This window comes from Anolis carolinensis, chromosome 5, assembly GCF_035594765.1.
Source record: "Anolis carolinensis isolate JA03-04 chromosome 5, rAnoCar3.1.pri, whole genome shotgun sequence".
Taxonomy (NCBI): Eukaryota; Metazoa; Chordata; class Lepidosauria; order Squamata; family Dactyloidae; genus Anolis; species Anolis carolinensis.
The window spans coordinates 29,300,797-29,324,578 of record NC_085845.1 but is presented as its reverse complement, the minus strand read 5'-3'; the positions used below and the strand labels follow the sequence as shown (position 1 = coordinate 29,324,578).

Sequence of the window (23,782 nt, the reverse complement as noted above, 5' to 3'; positions counted from 1 at the left end):
AGCCCCACCCACACTGCCATATAATCCAGTTTCAACCTGCATGATATGGCAGTTTAGATAGGGCCTGAATTTGGTTGCACTTTTGTCAATCTGCACTGAAGCCTGTTTTACAGTTTGATAGAATTCAGGGCCATAGGACTGATCCAAAATTTCACTCTTCCTTTGATCAGGGGTATAAAAATGCTGAGGGAATATGTAGCACCCTACAATGTCTGTGCCATCCCCGAAATTTGGTGGCAGAGAAAAATGCACCAACCAATGGCTTTTAGTGTCTTCTGAAATCTCCAGGAGGTGCCATTGGCTGTTCCAATGTAATAGAGAGAACATTAAAAACCTAATCATCATCATCATCACCACCACCACCACCATCATCAATCTGGGACTATCCAGGATTAATTAGGACTACATCTGCCAAATTGGGACATCTGAAGAAAATGCATACTAGAGTGTCCAAATTCATTCTCACATCTGTTGGTATTGCAATATATTTGCTAAAAATGTTGCACATCCAATCCTACTGTATATGACATTTGCAACTAGTTGTAGTTGGAGGATCCAAAGTTCAGAAGCAACTTTTTAGATGTGACTTTTCAAGCTCTAGTAGGAACCAAGAAGATCATGGAGGACAATCTGGAAGTGTTCAATTGCAAAAGAAGAAGAGGAAGAAGTCCTATAGAGATGGTGAATTGGTGAACATTGTTGGACAAGGAATATTAGAGACTAAACTCAGCAGGTTTAATGTTCACAGAGAAAATAAGGTGGGATACCAGCATCAGGCTTGGAGAACTAGGCCTAAGTTTAAAAGCTGCTCCTGAAACAGTTATACTGTAGTCTGATTTTTTGCATATTGATCTAGAAGTAAGCTTTCCTGATTTAAGAAGGCCTTGCTTTTGAATAAACACACACAATATGGAAATTCTAGAAATATTTTCTGTTCCAAAAAAACAACATAATTATCACAGAGGGATTCCTTTCTAGATGGCAGCTGCTAAAACATCTAGGATCTCAAAAGGAAGAATCTCTTTTAGCCAGAGAAGCAAATTCAATTTCAGAAAAGTATTCAGGGGCCACATTTCAGTTGTGGTGGAGGAGAAAAAAACCAGTATAATTTAGGTTGAAGCTATTATTGCCAATAGCTGGTAGTCTAGAAACCACTTAATGCTTTTCAAACAGAAAAAAATATGCCATGGCTATCAGATGGAATCACAAGAGGCCAGGATTTTTCTCTATAGCCTGAGTTTTGCACCTCTTAATAGTTGACATCTTAGTATGTCAGTCAGGAGGAGGTTAAAAGCCTGGTGGCAAATCAATGAAAAGTGGGCCAGTTTAGGACTTTATGGAGAAAAGCCCACAATACCTTTAATCCTAATGAAAATACTATTTAGTCTGAAGAGAAGCATACAGACCCATTTCTTTTCAAGTATTTGAAAGAGCTCTATGTTCTTTTTGTAGCTTCTGCAAGCAGCTTGTCACTAATCATCTACACTGACAGAAAATTAATTTATACTTGAAAGGAAGAGTAAATATTGAAATGCAAATGAATCAAATTTAACTTTTGATACATTTAATCTTTTACATTTTCTACTGGCATTTTTCTATTATCTGCAAGAAATGAACTACTTGTATAAACAATAAGCTATTTTTCTTTCTTTGCCTGTGTTGAGCATATTTTACCTCTGTAACATGAAAGACCCCAACCCCACCCCTAAGAAAAAGAACACATAGGTTGATCTGCAGGAATTGTAATTTGCCAAGGATGAAAGGCCAGATGAATTGAAAATGGCCTTTGCCCCCATGACCTCCCTCGAGCCTCCCAAGGACCAGCAGCAGCCCACGCTCCATAGCCCCCCGAGCCCCTGCACATGGGCACACACTCTTGCTCAGCTGTTTGACTCGAGCTGGTCCGCTCCAGCGAATCTCCACAGCCTTAATGGAGATCGCCCAGCTGATCCTCTCCTTCCCTCCCAGCTAAGAAACAAGCCAGATGGCTACAATATATCTAAAACACCCCTATTACCCAAACCGCTGCTACTATGTATCTTTTCATATTTCTTTTAATCTTCTTTCTTTTCTTTTCTTCCTTTTTATTTTTTTATTTTTTATTTTTATTTGCTGTGAATGTACACATGAGCAGAGGGGATAAAATCTAAGCAAATATAGCAAATGACGTTTCCTCTCTCTGGTTCAGCCATGGTGAGACCCTCACTGTCATAGAATCATAGAATCATAGAATAGTAGAGTTGGAAGAGACCTCATGGGCCATCCAGTCCAACCCCCTGCCAAGAAGCAGGAAATTGCATTCAGAGCACCCCCGACAGATGGCCATCCAGCCTCTGTTTAAAAGCCTCCAAAGAAGGAGCCTCCACCACAGTCCGGGGGAGAGAGTTCCACTGTCGAACAGCTCTCACAGTGAGGAAGTTCTTCCTGATGTTCAGGTGGAATCTCCTTTCCTGTAGTTTGAAGCCATTGTTCCGTGTCCTAGTCTGCAGGGCAGCAGAAAACAAGCTTGCTCCCTCCTCCCTATGACTTCCCCTCACATATTTGTACATGGCTATCATGTCTCCTCTCAGCCTTCTCTTCTGCAGGCTAAACATGCCCAGTTCTGTTCAGCCTCTTCTTTTATCTCTATGAGTCTATACCAAGCACCACATGAACTCTCTTTTATAGTTTTATCTATTGTTGTTGTTATTATTTATTAAACTCTATAAAATGAAGGCAAATGCACATGAACCTATGTATTTCAGTAACCTTTCTTGAGCAATTCCAGATGCTCCTTCCATGCCTTGTGTGAGAAGCAGAGATGGGACACAATCTGTGAGACAAAGGACCTTCCTGGAGCTCGGCAGAGATCCAGCTGCCAGCTGCCCAGCAGATCCCCATCTACATCACCAGCACCTCCACCAATCAAGGTGAGCACCAGCTTACACCTGCTCCCAACCAATCAGACAAAGCCAGCTGGCTTATCCAGGAATACCATGCAAAGTATGAACCTGTGTTTTGAGGGAGAGTGTGATCCCATCTAACCCAGGCTAATACCTTTTCCCATATTTTCTCCCTCTACTGTCCATGAACACCTCTGGTGGTGAATTTGGTTTTAGTTTGCACTTTAAAGGAACTATCCAAAGAGCTGGATTGAAACAGATTCAATATCTTGCATAGTTCCTTTAAGTAGGGATCCTCAAACCTGTTGAACAGAGGGTCGGTTCATGGTCCATCAGACTGTTGGGAGGCAGGACTATAGTTTGAAAAAAAATGAACAAATTTCTATGCATAGTGCACATATTTTATGTGTAGTGCAAAAAATGAAAGAACAATACAATATTTAAAATGAAGAACAATTTTAACCAACATATATTTGCTAGTATTTCACTGCGAAGCGTGGTGCTGCTTTTAGCTGATGAGATAGTCAAGTTAATTAGGATTGTTGTTATTGCATGCCTTCAAGTCATTAGAGCAGCCCTAAGTCTAAAGCTTAGGGAGAGAGGTAGGTACATTACCTTGGAGGGTCACATCCGGCCCGTGGGCCCTACTTTGGGGACCCCAGTCTCAAAGTCTATAGTAAACCACAAAATGGAGTCACTGCCCCATGACAAGGAATCCACCAAACTCTACTGTTGTTTTCCCTCTTGTCAGGAAATCCGTACTACCTTTTACCTGCAGTTATACAAGATAGCAGTCATGTGATACCATTATTTGTTGATTTTAAAAAATCTCAGTTTTGTTGCCCTGATCTGTTGAACCAGGAAATTAGCATTTTCCATTTCTGGTCCGCACACAATACTGTTACTATCAATGTGCCAAGAAACTTGGACAACTGATTAAACAGAATTTTGGCATGTCATTCACCTGTCAGGTAAATACACAAATAGTAACCAATCATCATTTGAACTTTCTGACTGTTCCAGAAATGTAAGTGCCGGGAAGTTAGGGAGGACAGCTGAGGGGAGAAATTGCTCCAAGTACCAAAAGTGGAGGAAGATTAGCAGGTCCTTCAGCCTATAATTGCTCTCAGAAAAGACTTGAAGGTACACAACAGTAGTACCAATTTTCTCAAGTCTTTTCTGACTTATGGCAACCATATCATAGAGTTTCTTGGAAAGATTTGTTTAGAAAAGATTTGCTATTGTGTGACTTTAAACCTAAAGGAGAGTGACTTGACCAAGGTCATCCTGTTAGTTTTATGGCTGAGTGAGGATACCAATCCTGGTTTCCAGAGTCCAAGTCCAATGCTCAACCATTACACCATGTACTACTATCATAATATTAAAATACAACAAAATCCATAAAACAATGTATTTTTATCACAAGTTTTTGTGCAATAAAATGGAACCTAAATTTACAAGTGCAATTGCCAGGAAAGAGTTAAAAGAGCAGAGTAAGCTCCATTTGTGATCTTTCTGTTCTTCAAATGTTTATTTTTCTTATCTTTTGTTTCAATTAAAATTTATCCAGACAAGGCATACATTGAGCAAGCACAAAACTTCACAAAATGCTTTTTGGTCAAATCCCAGGTGACCACATACTGGATGCCTTTCCGTATTTTCAGGCTGCTGCTTTGGGTGTTTTTCTTTCTTTTTCACCCCCCCCCCCCCAATTGCAACATATTCTACTAAAAGAGAGGGTGCGAAATTACTGCACATTTTGCTTGGTAATATCAGCAACACTCTGTCTTGGAACTCCTATTTAGCAAAATTAATTTGAAAAAAGACATTTTGAAAGAGTTCCAAAATATCAGTGCTCACAGACATCCTTAAACTTTCAAAATAGTGTTTTCAGGTGATTACAAATTTATAAAGCAAGTTGGAGAGAAGAAAAAGGAATTTTGAAGAGAAGACAATCTTCTTTGCTCACAGCCATGAAACCAGTATCAGTTCTTGCCTTCAGTTTATGCTTATCCCTCTGTATTTTGGGACAAAAGGTAAAGCTCTTTTTGGGGTGGGGAGGGGGGGGAGAGATAAAGCCAGGCTTTTTTACTGTCTACTGAAGAAAGTCTTTTAATTTGAATGTTCTTATAATCATTGCTCTTAATTGTAAAGTGTCTTTGAAATGGATTTAAATTAATGATTTTAATATGAATGTTTATTTAATTGCTTTTATTTTATTTTTGCTAGTTTTAACTGTGCTTTGTTATAAACCTATATTGTGAGCTATTTGCTATCCCATATTGGGAGAAAGACAAGGGCTCAAATAAATCAACGCAGGTTTGTTTAGAGGATTCCTTTTGCTGTTTTTACAGGCATATTTTTCATGGCTATAAGCATGAAAATGTCAGTGATTTCTCGTATGTTGATTAAGGTGATTTCTTGTTCTAGCAGGAGGCATACCTGATAGAAGAATGTGTAAGCAAAAGCTATAGTCAAAATTCTTGTGAGAAAGTTTTCTGCCAGCCATGGCAAAAGTGTGTGCATGGCTCCTGTATCTGTAAGATACCCTACCAGTGCCCCAAAAATGGCACCGTGGTTTGTACAGCTAATAGAAAAACCTTCCGGACCTATTGTCAACTGAAAAGCTATGAATGCAAACATGAAATGAGCAAATTTCTGCACAGAGGGAACTGCAACCTTCAAGGTAAAATATCAAAAGTTGGGCATGTGCTTTAATCTTGCTATTGCTTTGCTGTTCCTTTGCTTGCTGCAAATGATGGATCAAGTATCAAGTATAGTGAGAAAAAGCATAATAATAATAATAATAATAATAATAATAATAATAATAATAATAATTCTACTTAGAAGTCAACCCTATTTAGGATTGCTGCTCAATCGCAATAAGGTACCTTTTTGCTGTTCTGCAATGTCTTTTTACTTTATTTGGGCTCCTTTTTACAACAGTCCCACATTATATCTCTACAGTGAGTGATATACAGGGCTTCTCTCTTTTTTGTCTTCTTGCAAATTGTATGGACCTTAATGTCAATAGATTTAGTTTTCTTTTCAGGCACTTTTCAGATTTTCTTCGGCCCAAACAGTACAAGCTCCGAGGGAACTCTACAAGTTGAAATGACTCCCCATCAGAAGATGTTCATATGTGGGTCTGGGTGGGGTATGAATGAAGCCAACGTGGCCTGCAGACACCTCGGTTTTCCTATGTAAGTCTGTGGCATGGAATTTAAAGCTTATTATTCTCTCGTATTGAAAGTATGGTAACATGAACTAGCATTTTTAATTATTTATTTCATTGGTGGCACCAAGGTTGAGGAGCACATTTCCAAAGTGCTATCTGGATCTGCAACAATCAGAAGCAGGACCTCAATCACAATTTCTGGCCACTGCCTCAGTTGCTGGAGGGAAGATTTCATCCTGCACCCCAATTGCCAGCTGGAGAGACCTCTATCTTTCATTGTGGCTGCTGCCTAGGTTTTTTTTTTTAAATCGTGTCAGAAGCAACTTGAGAACATGCTGCAAGTTGCTTCTAGTGTGAGAGAATTGGCCATCTACAGAGATGTTGCCCAGGGGACATCTGGGTGTGTTACCATCCTACTGGGAGGCTTCTCTCGTGTCCCTGCAAACTAGAGCTGACAGATGGGAGCTCACCCAGCTTGTGGATTTGAACTGGCAACCTTCAGGTCAGCGATTCAGCTGGCACACCACAATACATATACCTATTTTGTGGAGTGCCATTTATTATCATGGAGCATTTTGGCTTCCTTGACCATGGTCTACTCTTCCAAGAGGATGGACTACTGGCAAGCGATGGGGTGCATCTCACACAAGTAGGAAAACATCTTTTTGCACACAGACTCATAAACCTCATCAGGCGCACTTTAAACTAGATCCACTGGGGGAGGGGAACAACAGCCTGGCGAACACTATATTACCCACGACCACAGGGAACTGCCGAAAGGCTAAACGGAGGGCTGCACAAACACAGCAAGGACCAAGTACAGAGAGCACAATAATCCCAAATAAACAGTTCGAGGGGAGGTCACAGGGGCTTACATGTCTTTACACTAATGCTCAGAGCATGGGAAATAAGCAAGACGAACTCCAACTCCTAGCACAGCACCACACATACGATGTCATAGGCATCACTGAAACCTGGTGGGATGACTCCCATCACTGGAATTTAACCATTGAGGGCTATAACCTCTTTCACAGAAATAGAACAAAGGGGAGAGGAGGGGGAGTAGCTTTATATGTCAAAAACAGTTACGTTGCAGAAGAAATGCAAGACTGTAATCCGGGAAACCAGCTTGAAAGCATCTGGATAAGAATCAAGGGAACCGGGGCTCAAAAAGATCTTGTCGTGGGTGTCTACTACAGACCTCCGAGTCAGGATGAAGGACTTGATGAAGCCTTCTGTCAACAGCTGACCAAACAGGCACAAAGAAGAGATATAGTAGTCATGGGCGATTTCAATTATCCCGATATCTGCTGGAAAACAAACTCAGCCAAGAGTACAAAGTCCAACAAATTCCTCACTTGCCTTGCAGATAATTTTATGGTCCAGAAGGTAGAAGAGGCAACAAGGGGATCAGCAACTCTTGATCTAATCTTAACAAATGTGGAAGACCTGATCAATACAGTTGAAGTGGTTGGATCCTTAGGGGCAAGTGACCATGTGCTCCTGCAGTTTACAATACAAAGGAATGCTGAAACTAAGACAAGTCAAACACGCATTCTGGACTTTAAGAGAGCTGACTTCCAAAAAATGAAGGAATTACTGAGCGGCATTCCATGGACGCCGATATTAAAAAACAAGGGAGTTAAGGATGGATGGGAGTTTTTCAAAAGGGAAATACTCAAGGCGCAAACGCAAACAGTGCCAACAAAGAAGAAAAATAAGACAAGTGCAAAGAAGCCAGAATGGATGTCCAAAGAACTTCTAACTGAGCTAAAGCTCAAAAGTGACATGCACAAGAAGTGGAAAAGGGGAGAAATCACCAAAGAAGAATTCAAACGTATAGCCAACACCTGTAGGGAAAAGGTTCGCAAGGCTAAAGCGCAAAAGGAGCTCAGGCTTGCCAGGGACATAAAAAACAACAAAAAAGGCTTTTTTGCTTATGTTGGTAGAAAAAGGAAGAAAAAGGAGGCGATAGGGCCATTGCAAGGAGAAGATGGGGTGATGGCGACAGGGGACAGGGAAAAGGCAGAACTACTTAATGCCTTCTTTGCCTCGGTCTTCTCACAAAAAGAAAGCCATCTTCAACCTCAGCAACATGGAATGGACGAAGGATTGGGGGAAATCCAACCCCAAATAGGGAAACAAGTTGTCCAGGAACACCTGGACACTCTAAACGAATTCAAGTCCCCAGGGCCAGATCAGCTACATCCAAGAGTACTGAAGGAACTAGCGGAAGTTATTTCAGAACCACTGGCAATCATCTTCGAGAGTTCTTGGAGAACGGGAGAAGTCCCAGCAGATTGTAGGAGGGCGAATGTGGTCCCTATCTTCAAGAAGGGAAAAAAGAACGACCCAAACAATTACCGTCCGGTCAGCCTCACATCAATACCAGGCAAAATTCTGGAAAAGATCATTAAGGAAGTGGTCTGCGAACACTTAGAAACAAATGCGGTCATTGCTAATAGTCAACACGGATTTACCAAAAACAAGTCATGCCAGACTAATCTGATCTCTTTTTTCGATAGAGTTACGAGTTGGGTCGATACAGGGAATGCTGTGGATGTAGCCTACCTGGATTTCAGTAAGGCCTTCGACAAAGTCCCCCACAACCTTCTGGCAAATAAACTAGTAAAATGTGGGCTAGACAAAACTACGGTTAGGTGGATCTGTAATTGGCTAAGCGAACGAACCCAAAGGGTGCTCACCAATGTGTCGTCTTCATCATGGAAAGAAGTGACAAGTGGAGTGCCGCAGGGCTCCGTCCTGGGCCCGGTTCTGTTCAGCATCTTTATTAACGACTTAGACAAAGGGTTAGAAGGCACGATCATCAAGTTTGCAGATGACACCAAACTGGGAGGGATAGCTAACTCTCCAGAAGACAGGAGCAGAATTCAAAACGATCTTGACAGACTAGAGAGATGGGCCGAAACTAACAAAATGAAGTTCAACAGGGACAAATGCAAGATACTTCACTTCGGCAGAAAAAATGGAAATCAAAGATACAGAATGGGGGACGCCTGGCTTGACAGCAGTGTGTGCGAAAAAGACCTTGGAGTCCTTGTGGACAACAAGTTAAACATGAGCCAACAATGTGATGCGGCTGCTAAAAAAGCCAACGGGATTCTGGCCTGCATCAATAGGGGAATAGCGTCTAGATCCAGGGAAGTTATGCTCCCCCTCTATTCTGCCTTGGTCAGACCACACCTGGAATACTGTGTCCAATTTTGGGCACCACAGTTGAAGGGAGATGTTGACAAGCTGGAAAGCGTCCAGAGGAGGGCGACTAAAATGATTAAGGGTCTGGAGAACAAGCCCTATGAGGAGCGGCTTAAAGAGCTGGGCATGTTTAGCCTGCAAAAGAGAAGGCTGAGAGGAGACATGATAGCCATGTACAAATACGTGAAGGGAAGTCATAGGGAGGAGGGAGCAAGCTTGTTTTCTGCTGCCCTGCAGACTAGGACAAGGAACAATGGCTTCAAACTACAGGAAAGGAGATTCCACCTGAACATCAGGAAGAACTTCCTCACTGTGAGAGCTGTTCGACAGTGGAACTCTCTCCCCGGGGCCGTGGTGGAGGCTCCTTCTTTGGAGGCTTTTAAGCAGAGGCTGGATGGCCATCTGTCAGGGGTGCTTTGAATGCGATTTCCTGCTTCTTAGCAGGGGGTTGGACTGGATGGCCCATGTGGTCTCTTCCAACTCTACTATTCTATGATTCTATGATTCTATGATGGCAATAGTGCCATAATTATGACTATGTGGTGTTAGTAAATATAGAGTAGTTATGGTGTGCCATGTTGATTTGAGCGTTGGACTAGGACTTTGGGGTCCAGGGTTCTAAGTCACACACACACTCAGCTTCAGAAGAAAACAATGGCAAACCTCATCTGAAAGCCATAGGTTGGAAATAACTCGAACACACACAATAGCAACAATAGTGCCATGGGATCCTGGGAGTTGTAGTTTGACAAGAACTTTAGCCTTCTTTTCCAAAGAGTGCTAGTGCCCTGCCAAACTAAAACTCTGATAAAACTCACAGCATTGAGCAAAGGTAGTTAAAGTGGCGTTAAACTGCTTTAATTCTACAGTATAGATGCAACCTCTCTCCCCTTCTTTTCTGTGACTCCAGCTTACATGCTGAGTTGCTTCAAAGGTATTTGCTAAGACCAATGCTTTTCTTCTTTTATTCAGTGGGGAAATAAAACCTGGATATCAAAAATGTATGTATTTCTTGGAACAGTGGTAATCTCTGTTTACTGGATTTTGATTCCATTGAATAGTGGAGCTGATCTCACAGAGCTAGTGGATCCTGATGCTGCCTCTCACCCATCGGAATGTCTTAAAGCAACTTGCAGAGGAATAGAGACAAGCCTTGCTGAATGTACCTTGTCTAGACAGAACTGGAATAGTCAGAAATTGGCAAAAGTGGTGTGCCATACTCAGCCTAAAGGTGGGCAAAGTAATTTTATCAATCTGTAGCTGATCATTTTAAACTGTGCATGTAATTGCGCAAGCCTATTTAGTGCAGCAGCATTCTGTTATTGGGCTGCAGTTATTGGCTACTTTAAATCTAGCCTTGTATTTACTCTGATAGAATCCTGCCAGTTTTGTGATTATTTGATCTGATTAATTTTTATAGGTGACTTTTGGTTTGCTATTGCTATAAAAGGAGCATTAAAATATTTCAAATAAAAACTACAATAGAGATAAATAACTAAGCTGAATACAATCTCTTGGAACTAAACCTCCATTATCCATTGGGGCCCAGTTCCAAGACGCAGATGCTTGTAGATACCAAAAGCCATGCATTCTCAAGTCCTATTATGTACAATGACATAGTAAAATAGTGTTCCTTGTATAAAATGGCAAAATCAAGGTTTGTTTTTTAGATATTGTTTTTTGTTAGGGAGGGGGAATATTTTCAAGGTGTAGATGGTAGAATTTGTGGGTGCAGAATCCATGGTTACAGAGGGTCAGTTGTACAAGTTTGCCTTAGGACGATTGTTGCTACTGTAGGTGCATCCTACTAGGAAGTTATTCCTGTGCATATGGACACAAATTGTGCTTTCTTACTTTTGCAAAATTCAGAGCTCTAAAAATTCTTTTTCATCCAACTTGACAGATTGTTCTTCTGGAGAATTCCGTTGTGTCAATGGAAAATGTATGCCTTCAGATAAAGCATGTGATGGAATTAATGACTGTGGAGATTTAAGCGATGAATTGTGCTGTAACGGTAGGCTATTTATAATATTTATAAAATTTTAATATTTGCCATTTTATATATTCATAATTATAATATTTATAATGGTGCTGATTTTTTTATTATACCCAGTGATTAATATAATTTAGAAAGTATGAATGGAATTAGAACCAAATGGTACCCATTCTCTCTTTCTGGGGATGTGGAATATGTAACCTTCTGATTTTTGTCAGTCTGTAACTCAGCTCTTGCTGGAAAAGCCTGTGGTGGAGAATGATAAGAATGATAAGCCTAACCCAGCAACTTTTTCCTTCTCTCTAGTATCTTTTAGAGCAACTTTTTGAAGTCCAGCAAAACCTGTTTGACCTAAGACTACCTCACAACAAAAAAAAAATCATGCAGCATATGCAATAGTGGTTCATGTATTGGACTATGGAGACCAGGTTTTAAATCCTTACTAGTCTTAGATTTTGAAATACTTACATTTTCATATGCATACATAAAGTTATCTTGAGATGGCACCCAAATCTAAACATGAAATTCATTTGTTTCATGTACATCTTATATATATCATCAAAAGACAATTTTATACACAATATATTTGTTTTGTGCAAAAAAATCCCAATTAGATTATTTTCTCACTAAGAATGTACAGAAATGTCAAAGTATATGCTACATTGCACATTTTAAAATCCCTTGATGTGAGGTACTTTTGTAAAATCTTTTCCTCTTTTCCTCTTAATGACTTTTATAAACCTGGTGATATGTTTCCAATAGCATGCAGAGGAGAAAGCTTCCACTGCAAGTCAGATGTTTGCATTCCAAACAAGTACCTCTGTAACAACGAAATGGATTGCCTGACTGGAGAAGACGAAAGTCAGCAATTATGTAAGCCTCTACATTTTAATTATCTATGGCTAGTTTCAGACCAGTCATATTGTAACTATGGTGTGAAAGGATTTGGGAAGTGTTCCACGTTTTACTAAGCTAAAATTATGATGTTAGTGGTGTCTGCCAGACCACTGCTTTGCAACCTTGGTTCAAATGTTGAATTACATTTCCTAGAATCCACAGCCATCATGGCTAGTCTTACATTATTACATTATTCAGGGAGACAGATTTGGGAGCCACTGCCTCAAACAATAGAGCTCTTTACATAACCTTGTAGAGCTCCTACCTTTTAGTTAATGGGTGTGATGTAAGGTATTGCAGAGACTCTTCATACCCTGATTATTATGGTATTATTGTTGTTGTTGTTGTTGGATGGCTATCTGTCACGGATGCTTTGATTATGTTTTGGTGCACAAAGTCAGAAGGGGGTTGGACTAGATGGCCCAAGGTGTCTCTTCCAACCCTCTTTATTATTTTTATGATGATGATGATTATCATCATCATTATTAACATTGAGGCTGTATTTGTTCCCATTTTGTTTTTTTTACTTCAAAATAAGATATGTGCATAGGAATTTGTTCATAGTTTTTTTTAAAAAAAACACAAAAACAAACAAGCTATAGTCCAGCCTTAGGAGCCCCGGTGGCGAAGTGTGTTAAAGCACTGAGCTGCTGAACTTGCAGACCAAAAGGTTCCAGGTTCAAATCCTGGGAGCAGAGTGAGCGCCCACTGTAGCCCCAGCTCCTGCCAACATAGCAGTTCGAAAACATGCAAATGTGAGTAGATCAATAGGTACCCCTCTGGCAGGAAGGTAATGGCGCTCCATGCAGTCATGCCGGCCACATGATCTTGGAGGTGTCTACAGACAATGCTGGCTCTTCGGCTTAGAAATGGAGATGAGCACCAACCCCCAGAGTCAGACATGACTGGATTTAATGTCAGGGGAAACCTTTACCTTTACTATAGTCCAGCCGTCCAACGGTCTGAAGGACCATGAACGGGCCCTCTGTTTAAAAAGTTTGGTGACCCATGTTCTACAAGCAGAAGTGAACCATGCAAGAAAACCAACATCATGCAAGGATATATCCAAAGTGGTTTGTATTTAGGTATTCATTCTCTCAGTGCAATGGTCAGTGCAATTTATGTATCTTTCAATATGCAATTGTGCAATATTAGTCTAATACTAAGATAAGAACATGCATGTGCCTTCTCAGTATGTAGAAAAACATGTTGGTTAGCAGTTTTATGTGTGTCAAATGTACTTTTGTATTTCTTTATACATACTTTATTTTTGCATCCCTGTGTATTCAATAGGTGCTAACAGAGGTGGTGAAAACCAAAGAGGTAATATTGTGTTTGAAATTAGTTTGTTTTTCTTTGTATTTTGAAGTGTTAATCTTTTCATTTGTATGGTTGAGTCTCAGTAATGCCCTGATTACTAAAAGGAATGGAGGAGAGCCACTGTAAATCTCCCATTTATTGAACAACACTAAATAGAACATGTTGAACCTCTCCTCACTCCCCATTAATTTTCATAAAGAAAATCCCTGGTGAAAATAAATAGCTGATCAACTTGGGAATTTGGGAGGAGAAGCAATGTCTGTTACAACTATATCAACAAATGTTTTGTATCTGTCAAAACCACAAAGGTCTTGTGGATCTTTGGATTGCAAAGCTATTTCATCAAACAGAGAAAATATACTTGTGATATGTGAGTCAGTGTGTAATATTGCACTATGCATCAGCAGGTTTATGTGTGCTTACGTATATATTTATTACAATAGTCCATTATACACACCATCTCAGTTCACTGAGCAATTCAAAACAACTGGTCAGGACAAAAAATGTTTGGTTGTTACTTTTTTCTTCTTTAGAAGACTGAAATGAAGGAATTGAGAGGAGGTTTTCATAAACCCCTGGTACTGTGAAAGAACTGCAATAGGTCCAACAATAGTTCAAAAAATTTAACAAAGTATCACAAAGAGTCATAGTTTGAACCTACCCTTCAGGTAAAAGAATTTGTAAATTGTACATCCCTGCCTTTTTTTAATTCTAGAAGAAGGAGAAGTTGAAGAGTCCATGGATGAAGGTAAATGCACTACAATAAGATTGCTTTCAAAACAGCTATGACTTTAGTTCTCTCCCTATTTGTCCCACAGTCTCCTTTCCTTAATGGAATGCATTTCCAAGTAGGTGTGCATGGGATTATAACCCAAAGCATACCTCATGTATGCAGTTACTACCTCAAGAAAATCTCTGTCGATCCTCACATACAACTTTCATAAAGTTGCTACATTCTCTCTTTTCTGACAGAGAATTGAACTCCATCAATGAACAGCTTCCCCTGTAGTGATTATGACACTGATTCATATTTATAAATCAGATCTAAATCCAACATTGATAGATTCACATGAAAACAGTTGGCTGTGCTTATCACTGAAACCATTGCATTATGTTACTCGCCATAAAACATATTGTATATGATATGAATCAAACGCTAAAGCAAATTACTTGAAGTGGAGGTAGAGCTTGGATCCACTTTAAATTCATTTTAAAACCACTTTAGGGCTTTAATATCTCAGCATATCATTATCTCTAATCCAATCTACCTACCTTAAAATTGAATATGGATTGGCTGTCTTAATTCCCGCACTTGCTGTCATTTTGTATGATAAATTTGTGTTTCTTGAAAGTAACTGTGATGAAGATAGTCTTGGTGGGCTGTTAGGCAATAATCAAATAGATACACAAACAAATAAATAAAAATCAAATAATCATAGAAAACATCCTGCAGAAAAACTTTCAAGAGGAAAAGCTAGATATGTAAAGTAAAGGTAAAGGTTTTCCCCTGACATTAAGTCTAGTCGTGTCCTACTCTAGGGGTTGGTGCTCACCTCCATTTCTAAGCTGAAGAGCTGGCATTGCCCGTAGTCACCTCCAAGGTCATGTGGCCGGCATGACTGCATGGAGTGCTGCTACCTTCCTGCAGAAGCGGTACCTATTGATCTACTTACATTTGTATATTTTCAAACTGCTAGGTTAGCAGAACCTGGGGCTAACAGCGGTAGTGCACCTCGCTGCTCAAGTTCAGCAGCTCTGCAGTTTAACCTGCTGTGCCACCGGGGGCTCCATAGATATGTAGTTGCATCAAAAATAACAAAAACTCTTTTGGCACTTTATGGAATACCAAGTTCTGTTTGAGATAAACATTTGTGCAATAGCATACAGTTTACCAAAGTTAATGTTCAAAGAAAGAAAGAAACCATTTTTAACCTTCTGTCTTTTATTCCAGAAAGAAAGAAGACCAAAATGTATTTACCCCAGCTACACTGTGGCATTGCAAAGCACACACAGTCTCGTCAGAAGCGAATTGCAGGCGGGATTACTGCACAAAAGGTAAATTTAGTGATAAAGCTGGAAAATGTGAAATGGCAAGAAATGAATATTTAATTTCTTATCATTGTATTTTTAATGATAGGAAAAAGCAAAACTCTGTGATATTCTGCCTCAAGTGCCAAAATAATTTGCATGTTTTTGAATACCATGCACCTTGATGTGACTGGCAAGAATGCAAGGAGAGAGAGGGGAAAGTATGGTGTCTGACTTCAGGCAGCAAAATATCTGGGACTGCTCTCCAGAATAAAAAATGGGAATGCGAACTGGAGCCAGTTGAGCCCATTCATGGCATCCTAGCTCCAAATTCCAGATAACCTCTTCCATTAATTTCACATATATATTGTATTTCATCCTATCTAATAAGATGGAATCTTAAAAGACTCCATGATGCAACAGGGGCCAAAATGAAAGCTGGAGACATCACCTGTAAAGCATGAATGGCTGCAGAAAATTACATCAGTCTTGTTTGTCATGCAACCAAGTAATAAACAAGAGCTGTTGAAATTCCTTTTCATAAATAGTAATCAAAGGTACAGGAATGATCTCCAGTTTCCAGTCTGGCAATCCTACCCAACACCTAACAATAGAGCAGCAGTCTCCCAGTATTACTTCCCAAAACACAGTGAGAACATACATTGTTCATGCAGAAGACCTCAGCTTCAAACCCTAGGGTCTGTAAGTAGAACTGGGGAAATCTGGAAAGTTATTACTACTCAGTATTGGATATTGTGCAACCTCTTTATTAATTCAGTAGCCACAGTTTTACTTACCGGTACTCTCTGAAAAATATTCCCTCCCAGAAATGTTTGTGGACTTCTGTAGGTCTTCCAGTGCTGTTCTATGGTTGTGTCTCCAGCATACGTGTGGTCAAACTGTAGGGTTTACTATTATGTGCAGTGCCAGGGTCTTGGAGCATGTCCCCAGCAAATGTGGAGTAAACTAAACCTCAATAAAAAGTAGCTTCCTGTCCATTTGATCAAAATATTACTTTTCAATGGAGAGAGTTGGTGATATATAAAGACATTCAGACTGTATCTACGCTGCCACCTAAACCAGTATCTGATTCTAGATTATCTGCTTTGAACTGGATTTTATGAGTCTACACTGCTATGTAATCCAGTTCAAAGCAGATTATCTGGGTTCAGAAACTGTAATACAGTAGATGGCAGTGTAAATGAGGCCTGAGAAATTGTGGAGAATTCCTGGATTCCACGCCTGCTATCCATGGGCAACACTATTTCAGAGCCAAAACTCAGACCCCAAAACCCAGATTGAGTGGTTCTAAAATAATTTCAGCTCCTTTAATTTACCCAAATAGGGAAAAATTGAAATACTTCCAGGAATCTGAAAGAACATTGCTCTTATTTTGCCTATCTGTGTCTTACAGTCTGGAGGGTTTACTCTTAATAGGAAAAGACACTTCAGATATGGTTTATTAAATGGATGGGCAACTTGTAGCCAATGGGCTATATACAATCCTTGAGTGTTTTACTTGTAGCACCATGAGAAATAAGCTACCAAATTTGCAGCCACCACAAGAGCATTAATCTACAGGCGCATCTACGCTGTAGAATTAATGCAGTTTGATACCACTTTGACTGCCACGGCTCAATGCTTATAATCATCAGAGTTGCAATTTTCGAAGCTTTTAGCCTTCTCTGCCAAAGTGTGCTGCTGCCTCACCAAATTATAAGCCCCAGGATTCCATGGCATTGAGCCATGGCGATTAAAGTGGTGCTGAACTGAATTAATGCTACAGTGTAAATGCACACTTACTCAGTTCTCTTATGTCTGACAGAAACTTTATTATTGCCCAACAGAGAGTGAACAGTGAAGTTTCTGTTAGAGAACTGAAGTTGGCAACCACAGACACAGGCGGAAACGTCAGTAGAAAATGCTGCTAGAATACGGCCATACATCATGGAAACCACACAACACCCCAGTGATTCTGGCTGTGAAAGCCTTCGACAATACAATGCTCTATTACTCTTCTGCACACAATTGTGCTGCACATTTCAGCAGCACAATAGAGCATCTGCAGTTGCAGCCAAATTTTGGTGGCTCAGTGAAGACAGGACAAGGTTTCTAGGAATGCAACCCACCCCCAGACATTCCTCCACTTTTTAAACATACATCTAGCATAAACTTGGTGATCTATCCTGCCCCAACTTAAAACCTGTTTTGTTTTTTTGTGGCATTTTAAACTGGAAGACTTATTGTATTTGCTGTTTTTCAGTTGTTTCGTTGAGTGTGCTTTGTTGGGTTTGCAATATATTCCAACTGAAATCACTGTTTGTAGTCATACATAAATACTATGAAGATGAAAATTAGGGTTTTTAAATATATAATTATCTATTGAAAAAAGGAACATAAAACCCAATATGTAAAACAAAGTCTAGAAATAAACTAACACCATTGCAAAGCATTAATACTATGTCCACTACATAATCTGGTCTCCAGAGTTAATTTCACCAAGTGCATCATTTCATGTAAAAGCACAATGAAAGTTAGTTGATACAGTACTTCTAATAGGTAATTATTGCAAGAAAAATACATTCGTGCGGGTAACATTTATAAATAACATTTAAATTATTCACAGCAAGTATTCCTGCCTCCTTTTTGTACAGGATGAATTTCCATGGCACATGTCAATTATAAATGAATATGGCAGAATGCACTGTGGTGCGGTTTATATTGGGGGATGCTGGGCTTTGACAGCAGCAAACTGTATTGGGTAAGTGACTAAATGTAAGAGAAAGAGGGGGGAAGGAAACAATGCCATAGTTTTTGTAAGTCACATTTGTAAAATCAAGTCTACAGAGAAACCGATTTCCAAATTTCATTCAATAGGGAAAAGGATACAATATGTGTCTAATCCCACCACTCCAGCCCTCGTTTGATACCCCCATCCCCATCAGCACCCTTGATAATCTGAACTTGATGTGTATTGACAGCCACATATTCCCTTTGCTTGAGGTAACATCAGGGTAAAATACGTGTCCTACCATATCTAGGTGTTCACTACATCAGATTGTTTTTGGTTACATGACAGCCAGTGGCTGCTGGTTTTTCCAAAGAATCAGCCAATAAACTTTCTTATTTTCCTGTCAATCCTAACAGCAACCTTGAACAATGAATGTTTCCCATCCTATCCGTTACAGATCAGGAGTAAATGTACTCTCCCTTCACCAGCCGATCTCCTGGCAGTAGTAAAATATCTCAAAGTGTAGCAGTTATAATTGTTGTAATGTATAATCTGAATTGCAAAGCAAATATGTTATCCATAAATACAGTGACCACAAGAAAGTTATCCTTTCAGGGTGAATGCTTTGAGTATACGGGTGTAATGTGTCTGATTTGGTTCTCTAACATCACTTTGAGAAGCATATCCCAGATATTTTGTGTCCTTTTTAAAAAAACCAGATTTTTCTATATTTTTCAAAGTCATTTTCAACCATATATGTTTTGTCACTATTTCTTTACATTGTCCTGCAGTGTGATTGTCATATAACTAAAAGTCAAAATCCATTTCATGTTGTTTGTAGGTCTTTTGTTACATTTCTTTTTCAGACCAGAGTACCTAGCTTATAGAATTTGGTCGGGATTATTGAATTCTGTACGTGGAAATGAAGGAATTGACTCACATTTTCTAAAGAGAGTGATATTTCATGAGAAGTACAATTTCCAAACACGTGAAAACAACATTGCGTTGTTGGAGATGGGGAGATGTCGGTTATCCAATTCCATACCAGCATGCATCCCTTGGTCACAATATATGTTCAAAAGCGGTCACCAGTGCAAAGTCTCTGGCTTAGGATCTGTTGAATGTAAGTAGAATGCACTCATCAGTTGCTTTCTTTATCGTGAGATTTTCCGGAGAGACCAAGGTGGGTTCTTACTTTAGCCAGTCCCTTAACTCGTCCCCCCCCCCCCAAATTTCCTGGAGCACTTTCCCCTCTGCTGGAGGATGCTCAGATGCTTACAGTGTAAAAATAAGATTTGATACTAGTTGAATTCTGGTTCTGGGAATGAATGGTAGCATGTTTCATTGCCTCATGTGCAACAAAATGCTTTGGCATGTTTAGAGGAAGGTGGATCACTTCAAATTACATGGATTCAAATTTCAGGAAAGAGGTTTCATCTAACCATTAGGAAGAACATACCCTGGCAGTAAGACCTGTTGGAGAGTGGAATATGCTGCCTCAGAGTGTGCTGGAGTCTCCCCAGGAAGATTTTAATCAGAGGCTGGATGGCCTCTCTGGGGGTTGGACTAGATAACCCTTGAGTGTCTTCCAACCATGATTCTATCACTCTACTTCTATGTTGGTATCAGCTATTGTTTCTAAAGAGTTACCATCTCTGGCTCAGTGAAAAGGAGCCAAGGTACTTTCAAAAGACAGAGCTTGAAAAATTACTTATAAGAAGTAATTATTATAGTGGCTTCGGGGCAATAGAACAACTTTCTTGTTGATGCATTGCTCAAATATAGCCAAGCCAGCAGGAAGAGTTCATCCAACTACAAATCCCAGGATTTTATAGTATTGAGGCATGACAGTGAAAGTGATGTGGAACTGCATTAATTCTACCATGGAGATGCATTATGGTATCTTTTTTATACCTTGATTTGGATTAGTGCCCTCACAGTCATTTCCCCTTAAATTCAATAAACATCACTTGAACACAAAAAAACCTTTATCTCATAATGAGTCTTGGAAGCTATGAAATAGATACTTTCTGTCATGCCCCATGAATTCCCTCACTGTTTACCCCTAAGTTCTTTTAAGTTAGAGGGATTAATATTTTATGTACTGTTTCTTGGGGGGGGGGGTCAGTCTAAACAGCCTCTTTGTATTTGAAGCTTCTGTCGCCCTGCCCCTTTAAGAATCCCCTCTTGGGCAAATCCTCAGGCAAGGCACTTCTGGTTTTTGGAAGAGTCAGCCTTTTTGTGACTGGAAGGTGAAGAGAGGGGAAAGCAAGAAAGTCTATAAATAGCATGTGTAGTATGAGCTGTATTCAAGTCTAGTCAGATCTGTATTCAGTTGAAGTTAAATTTTGAGACCATTTTAGAAACAGTTGAACACCATACAAGAAAGAGACAATAAGAAGAAATAAAGATTCAAGAGTCTCAGTTCAGACAGAAGTGTGTCTGTCTCTCAAAGACTTTACCTCTCCTCATGAAGATTTTGTAGTGAGACTCAGGAGGAGAGAAAGCCTAAATTTCCTGTCAATTAATAAATTCTTGTTTAACACAATTATATAGTCTCTGATCTGTTCCCTGTGCAGCCAGTTCACCCTCCAAGTAGTTAAGATAGCGTGGGGGCAGAACACTTTCAATGAGAAAAATTACCCCCTCCCCCTTCTATATCTTTATGAAGCTGTGTTTTTTTTTTAAAAAATCAACTTTTTCTTTGTGTTTTGCGATTCTGGGAGGTGCTTCACCAGATGGGAAGAGTATAACTCATGCACATTTATGCTGGTTTGCATTTCTGAACATTAACTATTGGGAGTGTGTAGCTAGCGAGGGGTATCACAGCTGCAAGGATATTTGTTTGCAGTGTTTACATTTAAAAATGTATTACTTTTACAGATATGAGAAAACAATATCAACTTAGGTGGGGCTATGTTTATTTAATGGAAAACTGTTCTGAAATCTACAGAGAGAATTTTCTTAATGGAATGGAATGTGCAGGTGAGTGGAACAGCATCATTCCTAGTTTTCCTGGGAGTGGGGGCAAAATGGGCCAATTATGTTGGGAAAGAGAAAATAGAAATTTTTTTGGTATACATTATTATTAGAATTGAATTCGAGTCATAGAATAATAGAGTTGGAAGAGACCACATGGGCTATCTAGTCCAACCCCCTGCCATGCAGGAAAAACATAATCAAAATCAATTAATGTAGCCATCTAGAGTGAGCATTCATTTAGCAAAATAACCCAATATTTCCCATTTTGTCAGGACGTACACTGACATATCAATCCAAAATAGCCATTATACTGATTGTGTGGACACAGAGTGCATAAAAAATAGTCTATGGGAGTGTGGAAGGCATTTGCCCCCTTCTGAATTTGGAATCAAAATGGAATTTTTACATTTTTAAAAGCTAGGAAATACAAGAACATGCCCCTATGTTCCTTAGAGCAGTGTTTTCCAAACTGGTTTGCAGATTCTTAGGGTTCTACAAAAGTATCATGGGGCTTTCATGAATTTTAAAATAAAACCACGAGAGGTGAACTATTTGATTTACAAGTTTCCCTAATAGCTATTTTGTCCTACAACGACTGCAGTCATTTGGCTTCACATTTCAATATTTCATTGGCTATCTGAACATGTAATTAATTGATTTTTCTCATTTTTCAAACAAAATGTAAAATTTTCCAGAATATATATATTGTTTAAACAAATCCAGGATAGAATTAGGGTTCTGCAGTAAATAAATGTCTTCTGAAGGATTCCATGACCAACATAGTTTGGGAACCTCTGTCCTAGAGGGGAAAATAAATGGCATTGTTTAAGTACTAGTCTTTAGTCAGGATCAGATATGTTACATAGTTTGACAGTGAAACAGGATACAATGCCTATATATAGTATCTGCCTTGCCTATGATAACTCATCTAACAATATCCTTTAATTTTTCTCTTTTAGGCACAGCTGATGGCTCTGTAGACACCTGTACAAATGATGCAGGTGGACCCTTAGTTTGCTTTGACACTAATAATGTAGGATATGTTTGGGGTATTGCGAGCAGCCAAAATTGCGGTGCGCAAGGGAACCCTGGTATTTACACAAAAGTGGCTAATTATTTTGACTGGATTGGCTATCATACTGGACTGTCTCTGGTTTCGAGATATAACGTGTAACTACAGTGATTTAAATTCTGCATTTAACACACTGAGATAATCATAAGTAAAGATGACTGAAGTAAAGGAGCTACGGAGATAATCATAAGTAAAGGAAGACTGAACGTCCAATCCAGTCTTGCTTCACTAATTTTAAGTCACACTGATTCTGGCAAATTTGATTCTGACTTGGTGAATTATTGGGGTATTTTATTTGTCCCTGGATATATAAAATGTTATAGCAGCGTAAATAAATAAAAAATCAATAAGCACATATTCTTGATACCACCATTATTGGAAGCATTTTTTCCCATAACCCCAGGAGCACCAGCAGAGCTTAGACATCAATTAAGCAATTCAAATGTTGAACAGATTTTCCTCCAACCAAACCATGAATTGAAACCAACACTTTAAATTAAACTCAGAAAGGAAATAGGCAACCCATTACAATGGTGCCAGAACACAAAATATATCCTGGTGAATGGGGAATGCATGAAAAATAGATTATACAATTACGCTCTTCTGAAGGCTCCTCACCCTGTGACACAATACTGCAGAAGCCATGCTGGCCAGTGGTGTGTAGTAGCTTTTCTGAGCTGTACAGGAAACAACAGACTATCTCAACATATGAGCACAGAATCACAGAATCAGCTCTATATTCTTTCTGCTTATTTTCACTACACTGCTGGATATGTCCTTCACTTGATAGACTGATGACAGAATCCCTCTAAAATATGAGAAGGGAGCATTTTCCCCAATGCAGGCATAAGAATGGCTCTATGATCTTGTTGCACCCCTGTTAAACAGTAGGCCAGCTGTCGTATCCTGGTATCGACAACCATCCATGATTGCAAGAGACCTCCCACATTACAAGGCAAATGTTTGAGAGAATAGGCTTTCCATAAAGCTTTAGTATACCCAGTTTTGAAATTAAATGAAAGATTTTCCTACGTCCATCACACTTAATCCTTTAAGATTTATCCGTTTAATTTTTCATCACACAGTACACAGTAGTTTCCCCCACTGTTCCTCCCTGTTTTCTTTTTTTTAAAACTTCTCTCTCTTTGTATTTAAGGAGTTCAACTTACAGCCCAAAAACTATTTTTGTGTTAAGGAAAACTACCCAAAAATACAGTAAAGCATCCAAAATATGCAAAAACAAGATACTTATAGTTGAGCATTCAGCTCACAACAAGCAGAGCGTGAAGTGTCATGTGGCTGTAAAAGAATTTAGAGCTTAGGAGGCAAACATGTACAGCTCTCTTTTTAAAATCACAAAAGGTTTATTTACAAAAATAATAACATTTCTTAATAGTAAATAACTGGGTCTGGGCTACACTAACTAACTCCATCTCTTCTAAGGTTTAAAAGAGAGGAAAAATCTCCAAGCACACATCTC

General features: G+C 39.4%; 1 protein-coding gene across 2 annotated transcripts; it reads left to right on the top strand.

The window, feature by feature from the left end:
• Positions 1-4,501: 4,501 nt before the first annotated feature.
• LOC100563609 (complement factor I) lies at positions 4,502-22,659 on the top strand. Of its 2 annotated transcripts, none has more exons than XM_008112119.3 (13): positions 4,502-4,918; positions 5,316-5,568; positions 5,935-6,085; positions 10,338-10,507; positions 11,180-11,290; positions 12,035-12,145; positions 13,463-13,492; positions 14,205-14,237; positions 15,441-15,544; positions 18,172-18,278; positions 19,115-19,371; positions 21,132-21,233; positions 22,190-22,659. In XM_008112119.3, exons 1-13 carry the CDS (start codon positions 4,856-4,858, stop codon positions 22,402-22,404), a joined length of 1,707 nt encoding a protein of 568 aa, XP_008110326.2. In that variant the 5' UTR covers positions 4,502-4,855; the 3' UTR covers positions 22,405-22,659. The 2 variants fall into 2 exon arrangements, with proteins under 2 accessions (XP_008110326.2, XP_008110325.2); XM_008112118.3 differs by having other exon boundaries at positions 4,503-4,918; positions 5,313-5,568.
• Positions 22,660-23,782: the final 1,123 nt, after the last annotated feature.

Coding starts and splice junctions, on each gene's coding strand:
- LOC100563609 (XM_008112118.3), top strand. CDS start 4,856: ATGAAACCAGTATCAGTTCTTGCCTTCAGTTTATGCTTATCCCTCTGT. Junction 6,086..10,337: donor AGACACCTCGGTTTTCCTAT/GTAAGTCTGTGG, acceptor TCCATTGAATAG/TGGAGCTGATCTCACAGAGC. Junction 21,234..22,189: donor TAATGGAATGGAATGTGCAG/GTGAGTGGAACA, acceptor TTTCTCTTTTAG/GCACAGCTGATGGCTCTGTA.